General features: G+C 27.9%; 1 protein-coding gene across 1 annotated transcript in view; it reads right to left on the bottom strand.

Annotated features, from left to right (window-relative positions):
• Positions 1-4,394: 4,394 nt before the first annotated feature.
• ida (anaphase promoting complex subunit 5 ida) overlaps positions 4,395-19,466 on the bottom strand; it is a 45,517-nt gene continuing 30,445 nt past the window's right edge. The window contains exons 8-14 of the mRNA XM_075373479.1: positions 19,090-19,218; positions 17,901-18,128; positions 15,316-15,500; positions 11,260-11,497; positions 8,736-8,891; positions 6,714-6,815; positions 4,395-4,660 (exon numbers count right to left, since the gene is read on the bottom strand). Coding sequence (XP_075229594.1) covers positions 4,550-4,660; positions 6,714-6,815; positions 8,736-8,891; positions 11,260-11,497; positions 15,316-15,500; positions 17,901-18,128; positions 19,090-19,218 — 1,149 coding nt within the window. The 3' untranslated portion in view covers positions 4,395-4,549. The remainder of the gene's footprint in view (positions 4,661-6,713; positions 6,816-8,735; positions 8,892-11,259; positions 11,498-15,315; positions 15,501-17,900; positions 18,129-19,089; positions 19,219-19,466) is intronic.

A 19,466-nucleotide genomic window follows, 5' to 3' on the forward strand; every position in this document is an offset into this window, starting at 1 on the left:
TCTGCTTGAGAATAGTCCACAAATATCTCACATTAGCAGCACTAGTTTTATACACTAGCGCTCTATGTGCGGAACGCATATTATTTTATTACTAAAATAAAAATACTGTAATTTTTATTAAACAGCATATAAATAATATATGAAAATACAATAATATAAAATTACTTCTAAAAAATTTTATTGATAAACAGATGGAAATTTTCAGAACATCTATCTCCTTTTCCCTTACTGATGGCAGGAATTGATAATGAAATTATCGTGCGTAATTTTAAATTTGATTATTATTATATTTTATTTTACTAGCACTCTAACTAGGGAACAATAAGCAAGCCCCAACACGGCCCAATGAGATGAGAATGTTATATATAAATGACATGTAGTTTTGTACAGTTTCAGGCTCACCAATCCTGAGATGTGTGGTTAATTGAACCCCATCCGCCAAAGTACACCGGTATCCACTGTCTAGTATTCAAATCTGTAAAAAGCAACAAATTTTACTACGAATTTATCCTTAGAACCTTCGATCAACTGATCTGCGACAAGTTAACCACTAGACCAGCCTGGTAGGGTAAATTTTTCTTAATACATTACAAAAAAAAACTGGTTCTGAGTAATGTCAGAAATGATTACTTTATTCCAGATTTGTCTTAAAATGTTTATAGCAGAAATAACCCACTTTTTCCTATGAAATTATTAAATATTTTCAATTTTACAAATGTATCCTCACTATTACATATAATCCAAAAAAATGGATTAGTGAAGTATAGTTGATAGATTTATTAAACTATTATAGATAGAATAAAACATCACCTTGAAAGAATTAGTATACATTACAATTTAATAAATTATATAGCAATTACATTATTAAAATCAAATATCAATATTTTTAGGGTCCAATGAAAATAATTTTAAAGTGTATACCACATTTAAAACTTGTTCAACAAAATATTTATGCTGTATATTTATTAGTTACCACAAATATCTGATTACAACTAATTGGATTTCTCCTCAGCATCTAAAATAACAAATAGTTATACAAAATCAATCATTTTAAAATCATTTCTGGCCCTTAGTGGCTTAACAAAATGAGAAACATTCTATGCAATATATTATTCATTTGAAGTATATAGTGAAAACCAAATACTTCTCCTCTGCTACCTTAAGCAATATTATTTTGAGTATAAGCAACAGTTAAGAAAATGTACAGATCTACTTAGCCGATTGCAATTTTGGGATAGATGACTCAATTCATTGCAAAGATGGCTTTGCACTGGAAGACAACCCAATTTTGGAGACCGCTGCTACATCTGAAATATATTAGTTTGGTAGATGATATTCATGTGATTCTTCTTATATATTATTTGAGAACTTGTTCCCTTGTGTCTGATGGGAAAAATTTGTGTTTCTAAAAATAATTAACTAATAAATTATTATTAACACACAAGATATAGAGACTACCAGATAAATGTGCACATAGAAGGTAATAATTTTAACTCCTATCATTGATTTGGTGTATACTGACAAAAAATATTGATCTACTTAAATATTGTTTAAGAATGAACAGTTAGTTTAATTTCAACAGTTAGTTAAAATTAGGAAATTCTATTATCTTAAATATATTTGTGTAATTTTCTATTGATGGTGACCTCAACACAGCTATGCGCTAAGGAGGCACCTATCCTTAGTACATATACTTTTATTTTTTAAGTAATTAATGGTAATAAATAATAAAGCATTAATCTACGTTTTTTTGTTAGTCTCTTAAACTGTTTTTTTGTTTTTAGATTTTTTTTTTTTTTATTAGATCAAATCTAAGAATTTAGTGTTCAATTTTTAAGAATTAAATTTTTTTAATGAAAATTCATTTAACACTACATTTAATTAATTAAATTAGTTTAAATGTAGTAGTAATTAAAAACAAAATTAAGGATATTGTGATTTTAATTAACTTAAGATAAATTTTGTAAATTAGTTTATTAATGTTAATTTTATATTTTTCAGTTATCATAGTTATATGTTACTGTATATTGTAAAAACATTCTTTTTTGTATATGTATTATGGAATAAAGAATTATTATTATTTTTAATAATTATAATCCTGATATTGTTTGTTTCTCTGAACACAGCCTTTCTGAGGAAGAAATAAATTTACATGACTCATCTAATTATGAATTTTCACACATTCTACCAATAAAATGTTTGGTAAAAAATATTTAAAAAACTGAACCGACTTCAAAAAGAAAAAAAAAACTTTAAAACATTGCTCTGAAAAGGAAAAAAAAATATTTTTCCTTTAAGCTCTTAATACAATCTTTCCCAAAACTTATTTTTGAAACTGACAACAAATTTTAAATGAATTATGAAAGTGCAGATTACAAAAATTATTTTAATTAAGGCTTCAGGGAAATTCTAACATTTTATGCATCTTCAAAAAATAAGTTCCAAAGAACTGAAGACATAATGGAAAAATTATGTTTTTCTTTTTAGTACAATATATATGCACGAGGTGTGATTGGAATGTTTTAGGACTAAGCTTGTAATCAAAATGGCAGTACTATTGTGATAAATTTCCTTCAAAATAATCCCTTCTGACTGAACACATTGACTATGATGGTGTTTCCACTTTTAGAAACAATCCTTTAAATTTTCTTTCTTAAGGGTGTTAAGAACCCTCCTCGTACTTGACTGGATGTCTTCAGTTGAGTCAAAGTGGTTCTGTTTCAATGAACATTTCAATTCAGGAAAAATATGTAGAAGAAATTTGACCGAATTGTCAAAAATTTGTTTCATTTTTCATTCATTTTGGAAAATATTGATTTTCCAAAAATTAATTTCCCTTATTAATACAGGTTTTCGGTTCTTGGCAGATTATTGAATCTGCCAAGAACCGAAAACCTGTCTTCACTCACCAGGATGCCATTCTCTACTGAATAAAGATATCATGATCTTTTCAGGGTGTTTCAAGGGTAAAACAAGATTCCCCTTCCACACCCGCAGGCAAATCTAACTCTTAAATTACATACACATTATTTTAAAATGAAAAGTACAAAAAAATTTATTTCATTCATAACTTCTATATTTTTTTAATATTTTATTTTATTGTTATTATTGAATTACTATTTATTTATTGTCATTTTATTTTTACAATCAGAAGTTAATGATCATTAATAAATCAATTTATTTAAATTAAAAAAAAAGAGATCAAGTCTGATTCGAACCAATGTGCCTTCTTGTAAGATCCATTCATTAATTAAATTTTATTTGGCTATAACTCTGGAACCAATGAAAAGAAGTTTAGATTAAAAATCAAAACTTTTTAGATTTTGGGCTTTTTTGGACAATTTTGGTCCAGTTGATTGCAAACAAAAGGGGAGGTGCACAACTAGATGTTACAACAGTCCTATATCCAAAATTTCAACATCCTACGGCTAATCATTTTTGAGTTATGCGAGATACATATGTACATATAGACATCATCCCAAAACTGATCAAAATGGATATTTCCATTGAAATCTGAAAACCGAAATTTTTTGCGATCATACTTTCTTTACTTTGTACAAGGAAGTAAAAATTAATGTTATGAAAAATGTTTTTCTGCCTTCTACATAACTACATAAATAAGATACAATATTAATCTGAGAGTGAGTGAGAAAGAAAGAAAGAAAGGGGAGAGAGGGAGAGGGTGAGAGAGAGAGAGTGAGAGAGAGAATAAGGTTTGCCATACCAGCTGTACATGTACATCTAGATAGATACCTTTCCTTTAAATTGTATATGAGAAACAGCAACTTTTCCCAAAAACAGCAGTGTCCACTGGTCATAAATATTCAATAATATATCAATAACAATTTTTTTTTTCAAACACAACTGGGTTAACTTTATTTTGTATTGATTAATTCACTTCATAAACTTGATCATACATGAGAATATAGAAGACATTTTGCAATGTATGAAAAATGCCTTGCCTGAGATACCAGGTGAAAGGCTGATATGCTAACATTCCAATATAAAGATTGGCAGTAATTCACTTTAGAAACTAAGAAACCCAAAGAAAATTGTATTTTGAAGAATAAGAACTTTCTAAAATGTTTCATTGTCCATAAACTGTGTTAAATGTTTCACTCTATAAATGACTACATGACTATTGATAATAACATAACTAAAGCTCTATTAAGAGGTAGGAATATTATGGAAGAAGCAGAAATTAAAAATTGTTAAGGTGATGATAATGCAGATGAACTCAATAACAGAAAATTAGAAGAAATGTTTCATCATATTAATAAATTAGAACAATTTGTTGAAAATAAAACTACAAAAATTTATAAAAAAGAAAATTTTTAACACAAAATATGATTAAAAAAAAAAATTAGTTCCTGTAATTTTGCATTAAAACATTTTTTTACTGAAAATTAAGTAGTTACATAGAAATACATAGAAATTAATTATACAATACATAATAAGAACACCAACCATTTATTTATATATATATTTTTTGTAAAACTGTTATAAATATAATATTAAAAACAATCAAAATAAAATAAAGATATTTGATTTAAGCAGTGACAGGAAAACATTTTGAAGGATACAGCTCATCCAGCTGCCTGAATTCCAATGCGTACTTATTTCTTTCATTGTAATATCCTATTTCATGACTCAGGAGTGCCTGAAGCAAAAGAAAACAAATTAAAATATTGAAAATTATTTACTACATCTATCATTACAACAGCAAGAAAGCCCTTTTTGGATTATGCAAGTAGTCAATCAATACTCTTTTACTCCTTTTTACAAAGTGATCTTAGATCAAAGTCATCCAGTAAGAACAGGAGGTGTATGAAGCCAAAATTACAAAAAAAAAATTAAATATTTTCCTCTTAATTTCTGGTAGTCAGTGGAACGCTGTTAATTTTGACAAAGCAAAAATCAAAATAGATGACTTATTGCAAATTTTTTTCTGAGATGTTATAAAAAAATATTTTATCAAGACTTCAACATACATGTTTATAAATAAACATTAGGCTGATTAAAATTTGTTGGGTGCTAAATAAAACAAAAGCCCATTATATGATGCAAGAAATAAATATCAAATGTTCTACGTGGGAAAATCATACAAAATAATGTTTGATGATAGATATATTCAGTGAATTATCACATTCTAAAGTGTATAATATTTACAGACCTATAAATGTGTTTTCTATGAAACATGTTTAGTTGGAGATTCAATATTTACATTTTTGACTCGCAAACAATTTGAATAATTTTCACTTCTACCTCCTTCATGAATTAAGTTGAAAGGTTAGTAAGATTAGGACAGACCTGCTTATATCCATTTTACTTACTGTAAACTGTAACTGACTAAACTTTCATCAATACTTATTTGTTAATGCGGTATATAATGGTGGCGGAATACATTGTTAGCATGGTCAACTATAGGTTGATATCTAATACAAGGATCATAATCTTTGTGGCCGGGAAGTGGACAAGTTCCACTATTGACTAAATGGATAAATTTTAAGGAAGACTTAAGAGGCAACATAGACCGACCTCTTTTGCCAAGCAAAATCAGTCTGAATCTACATGTGAAAAACATTTTCCCAAACCAAGGTGTAGCCTGAGATGAGTCTGCATTCCAGTAACATTTTAGGGTTGGCTTTCTGTTTATACCTGTACTCAGTATGCAAGCAATGAATCCTTTTATTTAAAATTCAGTCACATTTATCCACTTTTTGTATGGTCCACATAACCTATCTTTACTTTTATTCAAATACTGTTCAGCAGACCTATTTGTATCTTTCACAATAAGTTGTAACAAAATAGTTGTAAATAAAAAATTAAAATAATTAATTGGATCAGCATAATTACAGCATTAATTACGGGCATATGTTTTGGGCCAGGAAGCTCCAAACATTTATGTGGCAATGCTCTTTGGATTCAATTATAATTCAATAATTTTCATTCTCAGATTCGTTATCACTATCACTCGCAGAAATTTTGTCACTATTTTTTTCATCTGATCCACTATCACTTGATAATTCATACTCACTTTCACTTACTTCAAAAATGTCTTCTATATCATGAAAACTAAGATTAGATCTGCCCATAGTTTTACGATAAAAACAATTACAAATAAAAAAAAATGAAATATTAAAATAATGTACTTGAATTAACCTTCAAAAACATTTAAAAGAATGAATTTACCTCGAAATAATGTTAAAACAAAGAAATAAAGCACATAACCTTCATAGAAACATCAAACATGCAAAGCGTCACGATTTGATATATAACTGTAAAAGCATCAATATATTTTGGATAAAATATTGATAGATATATATAAACACTACCATCATATTCATAGAGTTCTAAGCTTTGCATTGATGTATAATCATCCCATCAAGTGGGTAAAAAATGGGCTACATTGACTTCTAAAGAGAGTCCTGATATATTGGGACCTTTCTGACTTCATTATAGGGTCTTGATAGATCGGTACCTTGAGGCTTAAGGATTAAGTACCTAAGATACTAATTTGCTAATTACTTTGGTTTGGTCTATTTCTCAAAAGTGTTTTATAATAAGTAGAGCATATATACGAGTGATGTACACACATACTCATCATATTAAACAATAACAATAAATTCACTGTACTTAGAACAGTAAGATTAATTTTTAATAATACAAAAAGAGATGAATGTAAAAAAAATACTCTACATGTAATAAAGTACCTGTAAGTAAACAGTTTCTTTAATTTTACTATGCGCTTCAACTTTTTTAAAACTTGTCTTAGCTTTATCAAGTAAACATATTGCTTCACCAATTACTTCATTCTAAAAAAAATAAAACATTTAAAAAAATAACATGAAAAGAAACAAGAAAGCATGAAACATAAAAATTGTTTTCATTTAAAAAGAAAAAATTCAATGAATGGATGAACTATAAATATATTAAAAGAAGTAAAACAATACAAATGTGCAAAAGAGGGATTAATCAGAAAAAAACAAGTTTTTATAAAACCTATAAAAATGTTTTTATAAAACTTGTTTTTTCTGAATTCAAAATGACAAACCATCACATCATACTTGAAGATAATGATTTAATTAAAAATATAATAAAAATAAAATCTAACAGTTGGCAATAATGACATTAGAACAAAGGAAAATAACATTTTAAAGATTACATCATTCCAGTCCTGAACAGCAAAATTTACATGTACGCTCATAATATTATTCAAAATTTTAAATTATAAAACAAATACTAGGTAATGAACCTGTTTTCCAATTATAATGAAAAGTTACAAAACAAATGAATTGAATTGTTTTGGGATCTGCAATCCTCCGACTCAGAAAATATATTTCATATTCTACTGCAGCAGCTGTAACATTACCACTACATACACCCAAAATGAAAACCCTATCAGTGTATTCTTCAGTTGTAAATAAGAACAGCATTACTTCAAAGGCAAACTGATCATGTTCAAACTAAAATTCATACAAAAACCTTTTGCTAACGACAGCACAGTTCACAGAACCCAATTTACTGAATGTATCTTACAGAATGATTTTAATACTAATACAGCAATGCGCATTGTTGATCAGCTGTTGATATTTTATTACAAACTTTGAAACAATATTTTTTCAATTTATTTATTGTAATTCTGTCATTAATAAAAAGAATTATTATCTAAGTAATTTTTTTAATTTATTTCTATTTTACAATTGTCATTTCCAGTTTTTATTTTTTTATTTTTTAACAGTACATTTTCTTTTACAAATTTTCCACATCACCAAAAAAGGATTTAATTTTTGTTTACATTAAATAAGTACTTTTCTGACAAATATAGTAGTAATATACTGTTTCTAAATAAAATTCAAATTTTTCTAACTTTTTTGTTTTATTCATCTTATCTTAAACCATTTCATTCAGAATTAAATTCATTTACAAGCTTTTTTTAAATTTTTGTTTGTTTATTTACTCATTTAACAAAGTTATTGAATGTCAAACATAAAAAAGTGGGTTTTTTACCCAATTTATTGGTTTTCATCCCAGATTTCTAAAAAAAAAAAAAAAAAAAATTGTATATATGGCTCAGGGACGTATTTTATTAGTTTTTTCAGGTAAAAAGCTGTAAGAAATCGCTCACTAATTTTGCACCTTAATTAACATTCTAAAAATTTCAGTATGATCTCATTTCACAGGAATAGCTGAATCCGAGCAAAATCTTTCACTAGCTATAACTGCAAACAAAGCATTTTAGGAGATACATTTATATGACTTTTTTCCATTATTTTCACCAGTAGAATAGGTTATTGGTAATAAAATTCCTGGAAGAACTTTGTGATACACCACCCCCCCCCCTCTCACTCTGTGTGTAAACAGCCAATTTTTATTTCATTTTATCATTCATCTTAATTTCAGTACACTGCTTCATTATAATTTCATTTGTTTAATAGTAATTATTAAGTGAATATGCCCATTCCATATTCTTGTTCCTACTTAAACACAAATTTTTAGCTTGTGTATGTATTCATAAATAATAACAGAAATAATTAGGCAAACACAATGATACTGATATAATAACATAAGAAAGATTCTCTGGTTAAAAACACCAATGCACAAAAACAAACTTGTATAAACAAGTATTAGACACTACGTCTTACAGAGAATCAAACCAATTTAGAATGGTAAAATAACCTTTACTCTTTTAAAACAGATTGATTAAGTTAAAAATAAGTAATTGGTTAACAAACCTTTGCACTGGATCCTGGAGTAGTAACAGATGCAACTTTACACTTAGCAAAAAGTAACATAGCAGCTGCTCGGTCATATTGACTTCCATGAGACAAAACAACTAATAATGACTGATCCATCAGTTTTAATGCCTGATTCGGTAAACCCATTTGCAACTATAAAAAGAGAAATATACATTTACTCAACAAGTTAAAAAGAGTTAATGATAATAAAACCAAAATACTGTATAGAAAATTTTTGTAGAAAATAAACTGAACATAAAAAAAATAAGTGTAAAAAATTATATTTTGTACAAAATATTTTAACTTAAATACAAAGTAAAAATAAAGATAATTTAATGCAATGAAGGTATATCTTCTTTAAAGAAAAATTTAATTTTCAAGAAAATCAATCTATTACGAAAACTAATGGGTCAATTTACATAATAATTAGCATGCTGAATTCTAGATCTTACAGTTTTGAATTCAATTCCTGGTAAGGATGTGATTTTTTCCTTCTAGAATTTCATTCATCTCATTAAATATGTTTAAAATTATATCTGAGGTAATAATAGTAAAAATAAAATAGACAGTCCTAAAAAAACAGTGAATAACAATTGTCTTGAAGATAATTCCACTATAAAACCTTTTTTTTAGGATATACTCTTTACATCATTCATTCTCAAAGTGGGTGATAACGCCCCCTTGTGGGCACTGGAGGCCTTCAAGGAGGACAGTAAAAGGCCCACAGAAAATTGGGGGCATTCAGGTGATCTAAGAAGGCAATGGCTGATTAAAAAAAGGCAAAAATTATGTTTTCCTCATAATTCAAACTAAAATTAAATACCTACAACACTAGTACAAAAAATTAAACAGACACCTATATTTTATGAGAAAAAATGACTGTATTCAAACTACTTTAACTTTCCAAACAAGAGGCTTAGAGACAAATAAAAAAAAAAAATTAAAGTTTGAATACTCTAATTTTAGACAGTAAGCTTCAGATTTAAAAAATCATCAAATTAAAAAAAAGGATCAGTGAGAGGAAAATTTTAAAGTTTTTCTTGGTGTTTGATCGAGCGCATGGGAGAAACAAAATTTTTTCAGTAAACTGCATTAAAATTGCATAAAATCTTAAGAAGTTAGCAAATTCTTTTTTTGAACATCTCTCTAGGATTTTTCTGAACTGAAATAGTCCACTTTAAAGAGAAAAGGCCATTTTTGTCTTTAATGCTGCATACCTCCTGATCTAAGCAACATAATGATACAAATAAATATGAAAATTAAAGGTTTTGATCTAGCTTTACTGACAAATTGTGAGGTCTTTAATGTAGCGTTGCAGTTTTTGGCTTTTGTTCATTTTGTGCTGAGGTATTGAAATCTTTAAAGTCTGAAACTGCAACATGTATCACTCACTCTCAGCTTAACCCAAGATCATGTTATAGTCTCAATCATTGTTTCAACTCGGAAATAGGATATGCCACGTATAAATACAATAACTGCAATTGCTGTTTTTAAGAGCGCATATTTAAAACAGAAACTGAAATTATTATTTTTAACAGATTATAATCTGTTAGTTTAAAAATTAAATTAAAAAATTTTGGGGGCGCTAGAAAATTTTTGATTCTCAATGTGGTCGGTGGGCGTAAAAGTTTGAGAATCGATGATTTAGATATTGATATTAGACATATTCTTGATCACCATTTAAAATTGTACTAAGATTAACCTTTGCCATCCAAGGAGATACCAAAGTCTTACATTTAGAGACACTGGATTAAATTCAGTTAAATAAAAATTGGGATTTTTTAAGTAGATATAAATTTAATTGTAAACATATTAAATAAGCCAGTTTCAATCATTTTGCTGTGATAAATGTAACTATGGTTTAACAATATAAAGAACGACTCAAATTTTATTACCATAAACGAAGATAATATCACTGCTTGGTTTGTTGAGCAATGCATCATTGTCTATTGTGTATTCTAAGGTGTTTCCAAATACTAATCCTTCTATAATACTGGGGGGAAATAGTATGACAACTGGCTATATAAAAAACTATTCAAAGAATTCCTTATTTTACATTCTAAAAAGTTAAAAAAAATTTAAGCCATTTTGTAAGATACTAGAGAATGACATACCAGAATGAATCAGTATGGAACCGTAAAGATTTTCTGTAACTGCATACGATGAATTTCAAGATAAATTGGAGGGTTAAGAATAAGCAGTTGTCATGAAACAATATTTACTGTTTTGTCAGAAGTATGTTTCTTTTTGAACATAAAAATTCAGAAAGCAAATAAATACTGCATTAAAAGTATTAAAATTTAAGAGCTAGATCTAGTACACTATTACAAAACAGATTTACATCTAAAATACTCTTAAAATCTATCAAATTCATCACATTTTCTGATCAGGTAAGCCATTTTCAAAAACCTGACTTCCAGTTTAATTACTCTAAAGAAATTTTATTCATTAAAGAGAAATAAAATAAAAAAAAAAATATTTATATATATATATATATATATATATATATATACATACATACCTGCAAGTTTGCTAATTCCATAATAACAAGAGCAATAAGATAATCCAAATAATGGTAAATAGCAATTGATAACGCATTTGTTAAAACTAATGCAGCAGCACATGGACTTGCTTTAGCAACAAGAAGTAATGCCCGCACTTTCAATGACGGACAAACAGTTGGACTGCTGTCCAGAACTTCACTCACAGCATCCATAACACCTTGATTGTCACCTTTCACTAGTAATAATTCAGCCAATCTATGAGAATCAAGAAAAAAAAATCACATTAATTACCTACTGCTGTATATTTTAACAATTATCTTTACCACAAGATTGGTAAAATATTTTTTTTAAAAATAATATGCAATAAAACAAAACATTACTACTTTCTTGGTGGAGCTACATCAAAAACGTTTATTAGCTTTTGAGTATAAAGTAATACTATTTTCATAAGAAAACCTTATTATAAAAAACAGTTAACCATCCTCTCACACAATTCACTTCAACAAAACTAATGTTTATAAGAACCCATACAGTAAACAGACTATCTATATTTGTTGTAAACAAATATCTTTTTTGTTGTTGAAGATGATATAAATAAACTTAATTCTCATAAATAATGATAAAGTATTCTTAGCCATGTAGCCATTTTAATTTAAAATTATTTGTTCACAAGAAAACTCGTTGCAAAAATTACAGAAATGTTATAAAAAAATATAAATGATAATTATGTTCTAAGACGAATAAATTTCTTCTGATTCATTTTATCCATATTATTTATTTATTCTTATTATAACAATAGGGTAACATCAAATTATAGTTACCAGTAACTTCTATATATATATATTTTTTTTTTTAATGGATAAGAAATTAATTTTGTAGCATCTGAAAAATGCCATGTACAGAAAGGAAGATGCTACAACTCTGCCACAGAAGCTGACAGAATGGTGAGAATCAGGTATGTTGATTTTACTTTATAATCAGGTACAGCAAAATTGCCTTCCTATCACAATACCTCAACTCCTCTGAGAAGTTATTCAGAGATCCCCCAGAATGCCAAAAAACTTTAAAATGTGGCCCTTATTGTTTAACTGACAACCATACAGAAGACATCCCATTAATATTATACTGAGGACAGGGATTGGTGGTTAACATCCCTACTGCATTTTAGCTAATGTTTGTATTATAATGTTTTATAAACATTTTAAATTATGTTTTTGAGATTCTGAAATTTATATTCATGAATTTTAATTTTACTTTTTAAAAATCATATCCTACTTATAATAACCGATTTAAGTTATTAATTAATAATAACAATGGTTTTTAATTTTTAAAACAATAAAATTATATTTATTCTTTCCCTCGTTTGGTTTTATTCAACAGAAGCAAATATTTATTAAATGGAAACAATTTTTGATAAGTAATCATGAACCATGACTTATAGTTTCCATTCACTGGATTAAAACTGCTAATTGTGTTTTTTCCAATTCCTTATTAAAATTCAAAGAAAATTTGTTAAACCGCATAATATAATTGTTATTACATTATTGTTAAAATTTCTATGTTTTTGATTTTTAATAATTTCTTTTGCCCATATAAAAGAACCCTAAGGAGAATAAAAAGACAACACCATAAAGACACACTGAAGTAAACAGAAGAATTCAATAAAACAGTTGAGAAACTAAATACAAAACCTTCAAAAATCAGCTCCAAAAATACCAACCCAACCCTACAAATAAAGAAACAATGAAAATGGCAAATTGGCCCATAACAATAAAGACAACGTGGAAATCCTAGCTAAATATTTCAACAAACAACTAAATTGCGAAGAACCAGAACTCCTAAATTTCAACACCAACATCCCAATAACAACACCACCAGAAAACATCAACCCTACTACAATAAAAGAAGTTTACCAAGAACTGGATGAAATGAAGAATTAAAAAGCAGTGGGTGAAGATCAGACTATTGTAGAGATCTGAAAACATGTAGGAAGATCAGTAAAAATTGCCCTTTATCAACAGGTTGACAACATCTGGATTAAAAAAGAACTACCAGAACACTGGACGACAGCCCTCATCCATCTGCTACACAAAAAACAGGACAGAACAGACCCTAACACAGAGGAATCTCCTAGACGCAATATACAAAATTCTTTCAGGAATCATCCTCAACAGGATCGAATGACAACTAAAGAAAGAACTAGGAGCATACCAGGGAAGCTTCAGATCCTAGAAGAGCTGTTCAGACCAGATCATGAGTCTCAAACTAATCATGGATTACAACAGGAAAAGAAACAGAGACATGGCGATAAAATTTGTAGATTTCAAGAAAGTTTATGACTGTATCCACAGAGAATCACTACTAAAAATTCTAATACACCTTGGACTACATACCAGATTAATAAACATGATAAAACTGACCTTCACGAATACTAAGATGAAGGTAAAATTCAGAGGTGAGCTCTCGGAACATTTGATATCAAAACAGGACTGTGCCAAGGCAATAGACTCTCACCACTATTATTCAACTGTGGTCTAGAACTGGTAATAAGGGAATGGCTCAAAAAATTCCCCAAAAGTAAAAATAGGCCGAAAAATCAAAGCAAACTGTCTTGGTTTACTGATGACTTGGCACAGCTAGCAAATGACATCGACACAATATTTTGAAATTCTAATATCTGTGACTTCGAGTTCGAAATCACAGATATTAGAACTTCAGAATATTGCAAATAAAACTGGCCTCAAAATATCAGTCAAAAACACAGAAATTATGCCCCAAAAACAAACATGATTAAAAGACGTAAACATAAACGGTAATAAAATCAAAATAGTAATCCAATTTAAATACCTCAGAGAAATAATAACAAACAACCTAAATGAAAAAACCTCAATCCAAATAAGAAGAAACAAACTAGCTGAAGCTCAAAAATTAACCTGGTACACTTACAATAAAAAATTCTATCAATAAATGCAAAAATAAGATACTACAATACAGTTATAAAAACCAGAAGCACTTACGCAGCTGAAACACTCTTCCACCTGAATGAACAATCAAAGACAGACAGAATCTAGACAGAACAAAAATTTTTCTTTCAAAGAATTAGAAGAACCTGGATCAATAAAAAGTACTAGAAAGACAGGCAGTGGTGAACTGTGCCCAACAAAGTCATGTACAAAGAATTAGAACCTATCACTAATACTATGCATAAGAGGATACTAGGATTCTTTGGACGTATCATGAGGAAGCAAGATTCAAGACTTATAAAACAGCTATTACAGTTCAATCTCAACTCAAAAATCACCAAGACAGGATGCAGGATCAGATAAATAAGAGAGGATCTGAAGGAAGGAAATTGGTCTTATTCCAGAAGATACCACAGAAAATATAAAATTAAACAAGAAAATCAAGAACAAAAAAACTTGCTTCACACTCACAAGAAACAATTTCACAACATGAACATTTTCAACACTAAAAAGGGCAAAAGAATAGAACTTATGAAAAAGTACTGGGAGGACCTCAAGGCCAAACAGTTCCATCGAAGAGAGTTGGATAATGGACTGATAAAGTGTTCCTATCGATCATAAAAGATAGTAATAAAATAAAATATTTTAAATAACAAGGTACCTAATATTTATAAAGTATTTTATTGTACAAATTTTTATTCTTAGTTAAATAGATAGTTAAAATAATACATTATACTAAAAAATTATGCTTAAAGGGATGTAATGAACATTTTTGGCTGTAGCTGTTATAGTTTTTCATTTTCTCCCTTTTTAAAAAAAATAAATTGATTGTAACATATTTAGGATAATAAAATTGACATAAACAGATGAATAATAAATAATCTTTACAGAAATTAAAAATAGTAAATATTACGTATATTTGAAATTAGAAAAAATCTAATAATAATATCTATTTACATTACACAAAAAAAATTTATATTCATGGTTAAAAATTACAAATAACTGTAATTCCAATATCAAATTTCCTGAATTATTGTCATACAAGAATTCAGAAAGTAAGTTAACAGACTTTTATCATAAAAATAATCCAATCAATATCATTCATTTTACCTGATCAAACTTTCCCACTTATCCAAAGTAGACAGCTGAAGAACAGCACTGTGAGCTACCTGCCACTGTCCTTGATACAAAGCTTGAGTATAGTACAATATTTGTTCAACTATCAACCACCACTCTGAGTTTGGGTACATTCTCCTAGCATGATCTAATACAATTGTAGCCAATTTATACTCACCCTAAAAAAAAAGCTTTTTTATAAAAATAATTTTTTTATTATATCTTTCATAAACTAAACTTTGTTTTAAAGATACAGAATTAAAAATGTACACATTTTTTACATTTATCATTCAACTGGTTGGATGTACTTCTTAATTTTTTTCATTACATAACGCTAATCTTTTACCATAAAATTTGTCTTTAAAATCTTTTCATCACTTCACCAAAATTTCTTATTTTTAACATTTATAATACCGCTCTTCCAAAGCTTCTATTCTTGAATTTCTGACTTTCCTAAGTCTATATTTCACTGTAATAAAATGTTTCAATACTAACAAATATTTAAAAAAACTATTTCTTATTCCTGAACTTATACTTTATATCAACAAATACCTTTTCTGAAATAATGGTATTTTTTGATTGTCCAGCCTTTGTAATCTTCTTTTTTTTCAATTATTCCTCTACACTATGTTTTCTACATTAATTAATCACTTTTTTCAGTCACTTTTCATTTTTTTTTTTCTTGTTGTATATGTATTTCAAATTGTATTCGTTTAATAGAAACAAATCGATGCCATTCTGTATATTCTCATTTTTAGTTTCATCTAAAAAACAAGTGTTATCAATGAATTTTAATGTCTTTTATTATTTTTTTCTTTGAGTTGTTAATCCATTCCCAAACTTTTTCTATAAAGATAAACTTTTTCTCACTACTTTTTTTATTAAGAGTTTTCCTGGACTTCAACTTCAATCAGCAGTACTTCCTCCTCATTACTATAGGGAATATAAGTAATATTTTTTTGTATATATTAACCCTATTTTTCCCTAAGATTTCAAAACTTTATTCCACATTATTAATGAATGTCTTTATAAGACTATGAAATCCCTTCACCTTTCTTCAGGCTGCCTTCAATAATCCAAGAACTGAAAATAACTGTTGTTTCCATATTCTTTCTAAAATACATATTCATCTAGTACACCTTATAACTTATGTGCTATGTTATTTATAAATTAGTATAGCACACATCTCAGTAATCCTGTTTTGAAAATGAGTTTAACAATTCATTTTCAAAATGAATGGGCAATAGATGTTTAGTTCTCCAGTTTATCAGTTCCTAATTTTATTGAGGTGACAAAACAAACTCACTAATCTGAACTAGTCCAAACCAGTTGTGTGCAATTTCTAATAACATCTTTAGGAAAAACACAGCTAATGAAACTATAAAAATAAACAATTAGATTCAGTTTAATTATTAAAAGTTAATGATTTTGCATGTCATATCAGAAATAAAATAGTCCATTTCTTGAAAACAATTCATTTTTTACACACACATTCGACTTATGTATTCTGTGCCAGATTGAAATTAAGAATAATTTATAAATTTTAATTAAAACTTTATTCTAATAGTTCAATAAAGGACAGTTCCTTAACTGAACCTCATTAGTATGAGGTTAAATGTTTGCATACTGTAAGTGAAATAACTCTCAGTCACTACTACTACTACTACTACTACTACTAAGCTACTTCGGATGGGTTTTCTTTTGAAGGTATTGGCTAGAGGTAAAAAAAAAACAAAAACAAATTGCCATAACCTACAGTATAACTACTACATACAACCTATATTCAGAAATAGATACAAACTTTACATAAAATACCCAGGAAATGTTATGGAACACCTAGCTTTTAAACTCAACTAATTGTACTGAAGTATGAGTTTGGATAGCCTAATTTGGATTGTTATAGACATGCCATATTAAAATTTTCAATAATTTTGAAGAAAGAACAACAAACAGAAATTATAAAAAAAATCTCTGTTGAATGTTCTAAGGATAATTCAGTAATTAATATCTACTGTTTTGGCACTATGTAACACATTACTGAAAAGCAAATAATTGATTTTCTGAAAATTACTAATTTATTTTGCTATTAATATTCTACTGATACAGTTGAGACCAAATTAATAAATACTATGAATAAACATATTATAAATATTACTTTATATGCTCAGTAAAGAAATTAAAACAGAAAATTTTGAATAGTTAACTGTAAATCAGTAACTTTGGGACATTAAAAATAATTTCTGGATAATCTGGATTTTTGCTGAACTAGACCTCAAACATCATCATCAAGTCTGGATTACCTCATTCCTACCTTTATTGAAATCTGAGGGCACTTCCCCAGTTTTTTATATTTGTATACTAACTGGTACAACCTATCGATTGCTACTTCACCTAAACGAAACAGTAATTCTATTGTATTCATTAACTTCAATAGATGATTCAATCTTGCAAAAATCACTTAAAACAATCAATACATCATTTAAAACAAATAATCCAAATATCCTTCCCTCCATTTCAAACATTTCTGTATGTCCGTTATAATACTTAAATTATCATTAAAAATAAGTATAAATACTTACAAAATCGATGAGCCTATTAGCAAGGTTACAAATAGCTTGACAAGTACCATCAGCCATGTGAGTAACAGAACCATCAGGTGTATCGAGATGCAACAACAACTGGCTGCATAATGTAGACATTTCTGATTTGCCGTATAATGCCCATAATGCTGACTTATGTGCAAAACTCATACCAAACATATCTGGCATAGAAAATTGGCAATTTAATACATCACTTCTCATAACAACCTGCATTAAAAAAATTATCAATATACAGATACTCAGAATTCAACAAAAAAAGCACATAACCTGCTTATAAATGTTCCCTGCTTGTAATAGCGATGAAATCTCCTCAACTCAGAAAAGGCTAATGAATGAACTTTCACGTTAACTAATATTTTATAATTCTCATTTGTAAAATTACATTCAAAATTAAGGAGTTTTTTAAATACCCTTAAATATCCATGTTAAGTCGTGCCATAAATGTACTGCTTTCAAAGCTTTAAATGAATTACCCAAAAATCTTAAATTTATCTAACCCAATAACTGCTGAGTTTCAGTATATCCTGGTAGATCAAACACGACTTAACTTGGTTGCAATTTTCATCATGCTGTGTTACAACCTACTACATTCACTATAAATGGTAACAGTTATTACTGTCCACAGGTGTTAACAATAAGGACAAATCAATTGAAAAAAGCTATTTCAATGTAGATAAAATCAGTAGTAAGTATATTAAACAAGTTGTTTGTAAACATCATTTAACACATTGGGTTATATTGTTACAACTATTATTTTGTTATTAAATTCTTTACAGAAATTAAGTTATCAAGATCAAATTTTTCTGTCTGACTGTGATGATAGTGTTAGTTTAACTGTAAAGAAATTTATTTTTGTCAATTTTAAGGTGCCCTGTATCACTCTTTTCTCATGAAACACTCTTTGAGTACATACACATACATGCATATTTGCTAAATTAATGTTAATGTTAATTAATGTTGCTAAATTAATGTTAATGATAATTATAAAATATACATCAAAATAATTAATATGATTAAAATCAATTTATGATATGAATCAATTTTGATTTATATTTATAACTACAATAACTATAAACTTAAAGGTTTATTATTAGCTTCATTTTAACACTAAGATAACTAAAAAAAGGATTAATAACAATTGTAATTGTGAAGAAAACAGACTACTTACCTCAAACACTAAAGCAGGTTTACCGCCAGTAATACCAGCATACTGAGCGAATGACTGAAGCCCCAAAGATGTTAAATAGTTTAAACTTAAATCACTACATTTAGAAATTGACCTTTCCATAAGAATTTCCTGTAATAAAAGACAGATAACACAAAATTATTTAACAATAAGATGCATTATATCAAGTCAACTTAAGGATAGCATTGAAGGTTTTATTTTGATAAAAAAATATATGTGATAACTATACAACATAAAATCATTGTCAGAGTAAACTAATTGGTTGCTAGACTTAACAAAATAGTTCAAACACATTCTTGTTTAGTAATAAATACCCAACAGTAATGTAAATGTATATTAACTTTTGAAAAAGCCATTCA

Source organism: Lycorma delicatula, chromosome 8 (assembly GCF_047948215.1).
Source record: "Lycorma delicatula isolate Av1 chromosome 8, ASM4794821v1, whole genome shotgun sequence".
NCBI classification, from domain to species: domain Eukaryota; kingdom Metazoa; phylum Arthropoda; class Insecta; order Hemiptera; family Fulgoridae; genus Lycorma; species Lycorma delicatula.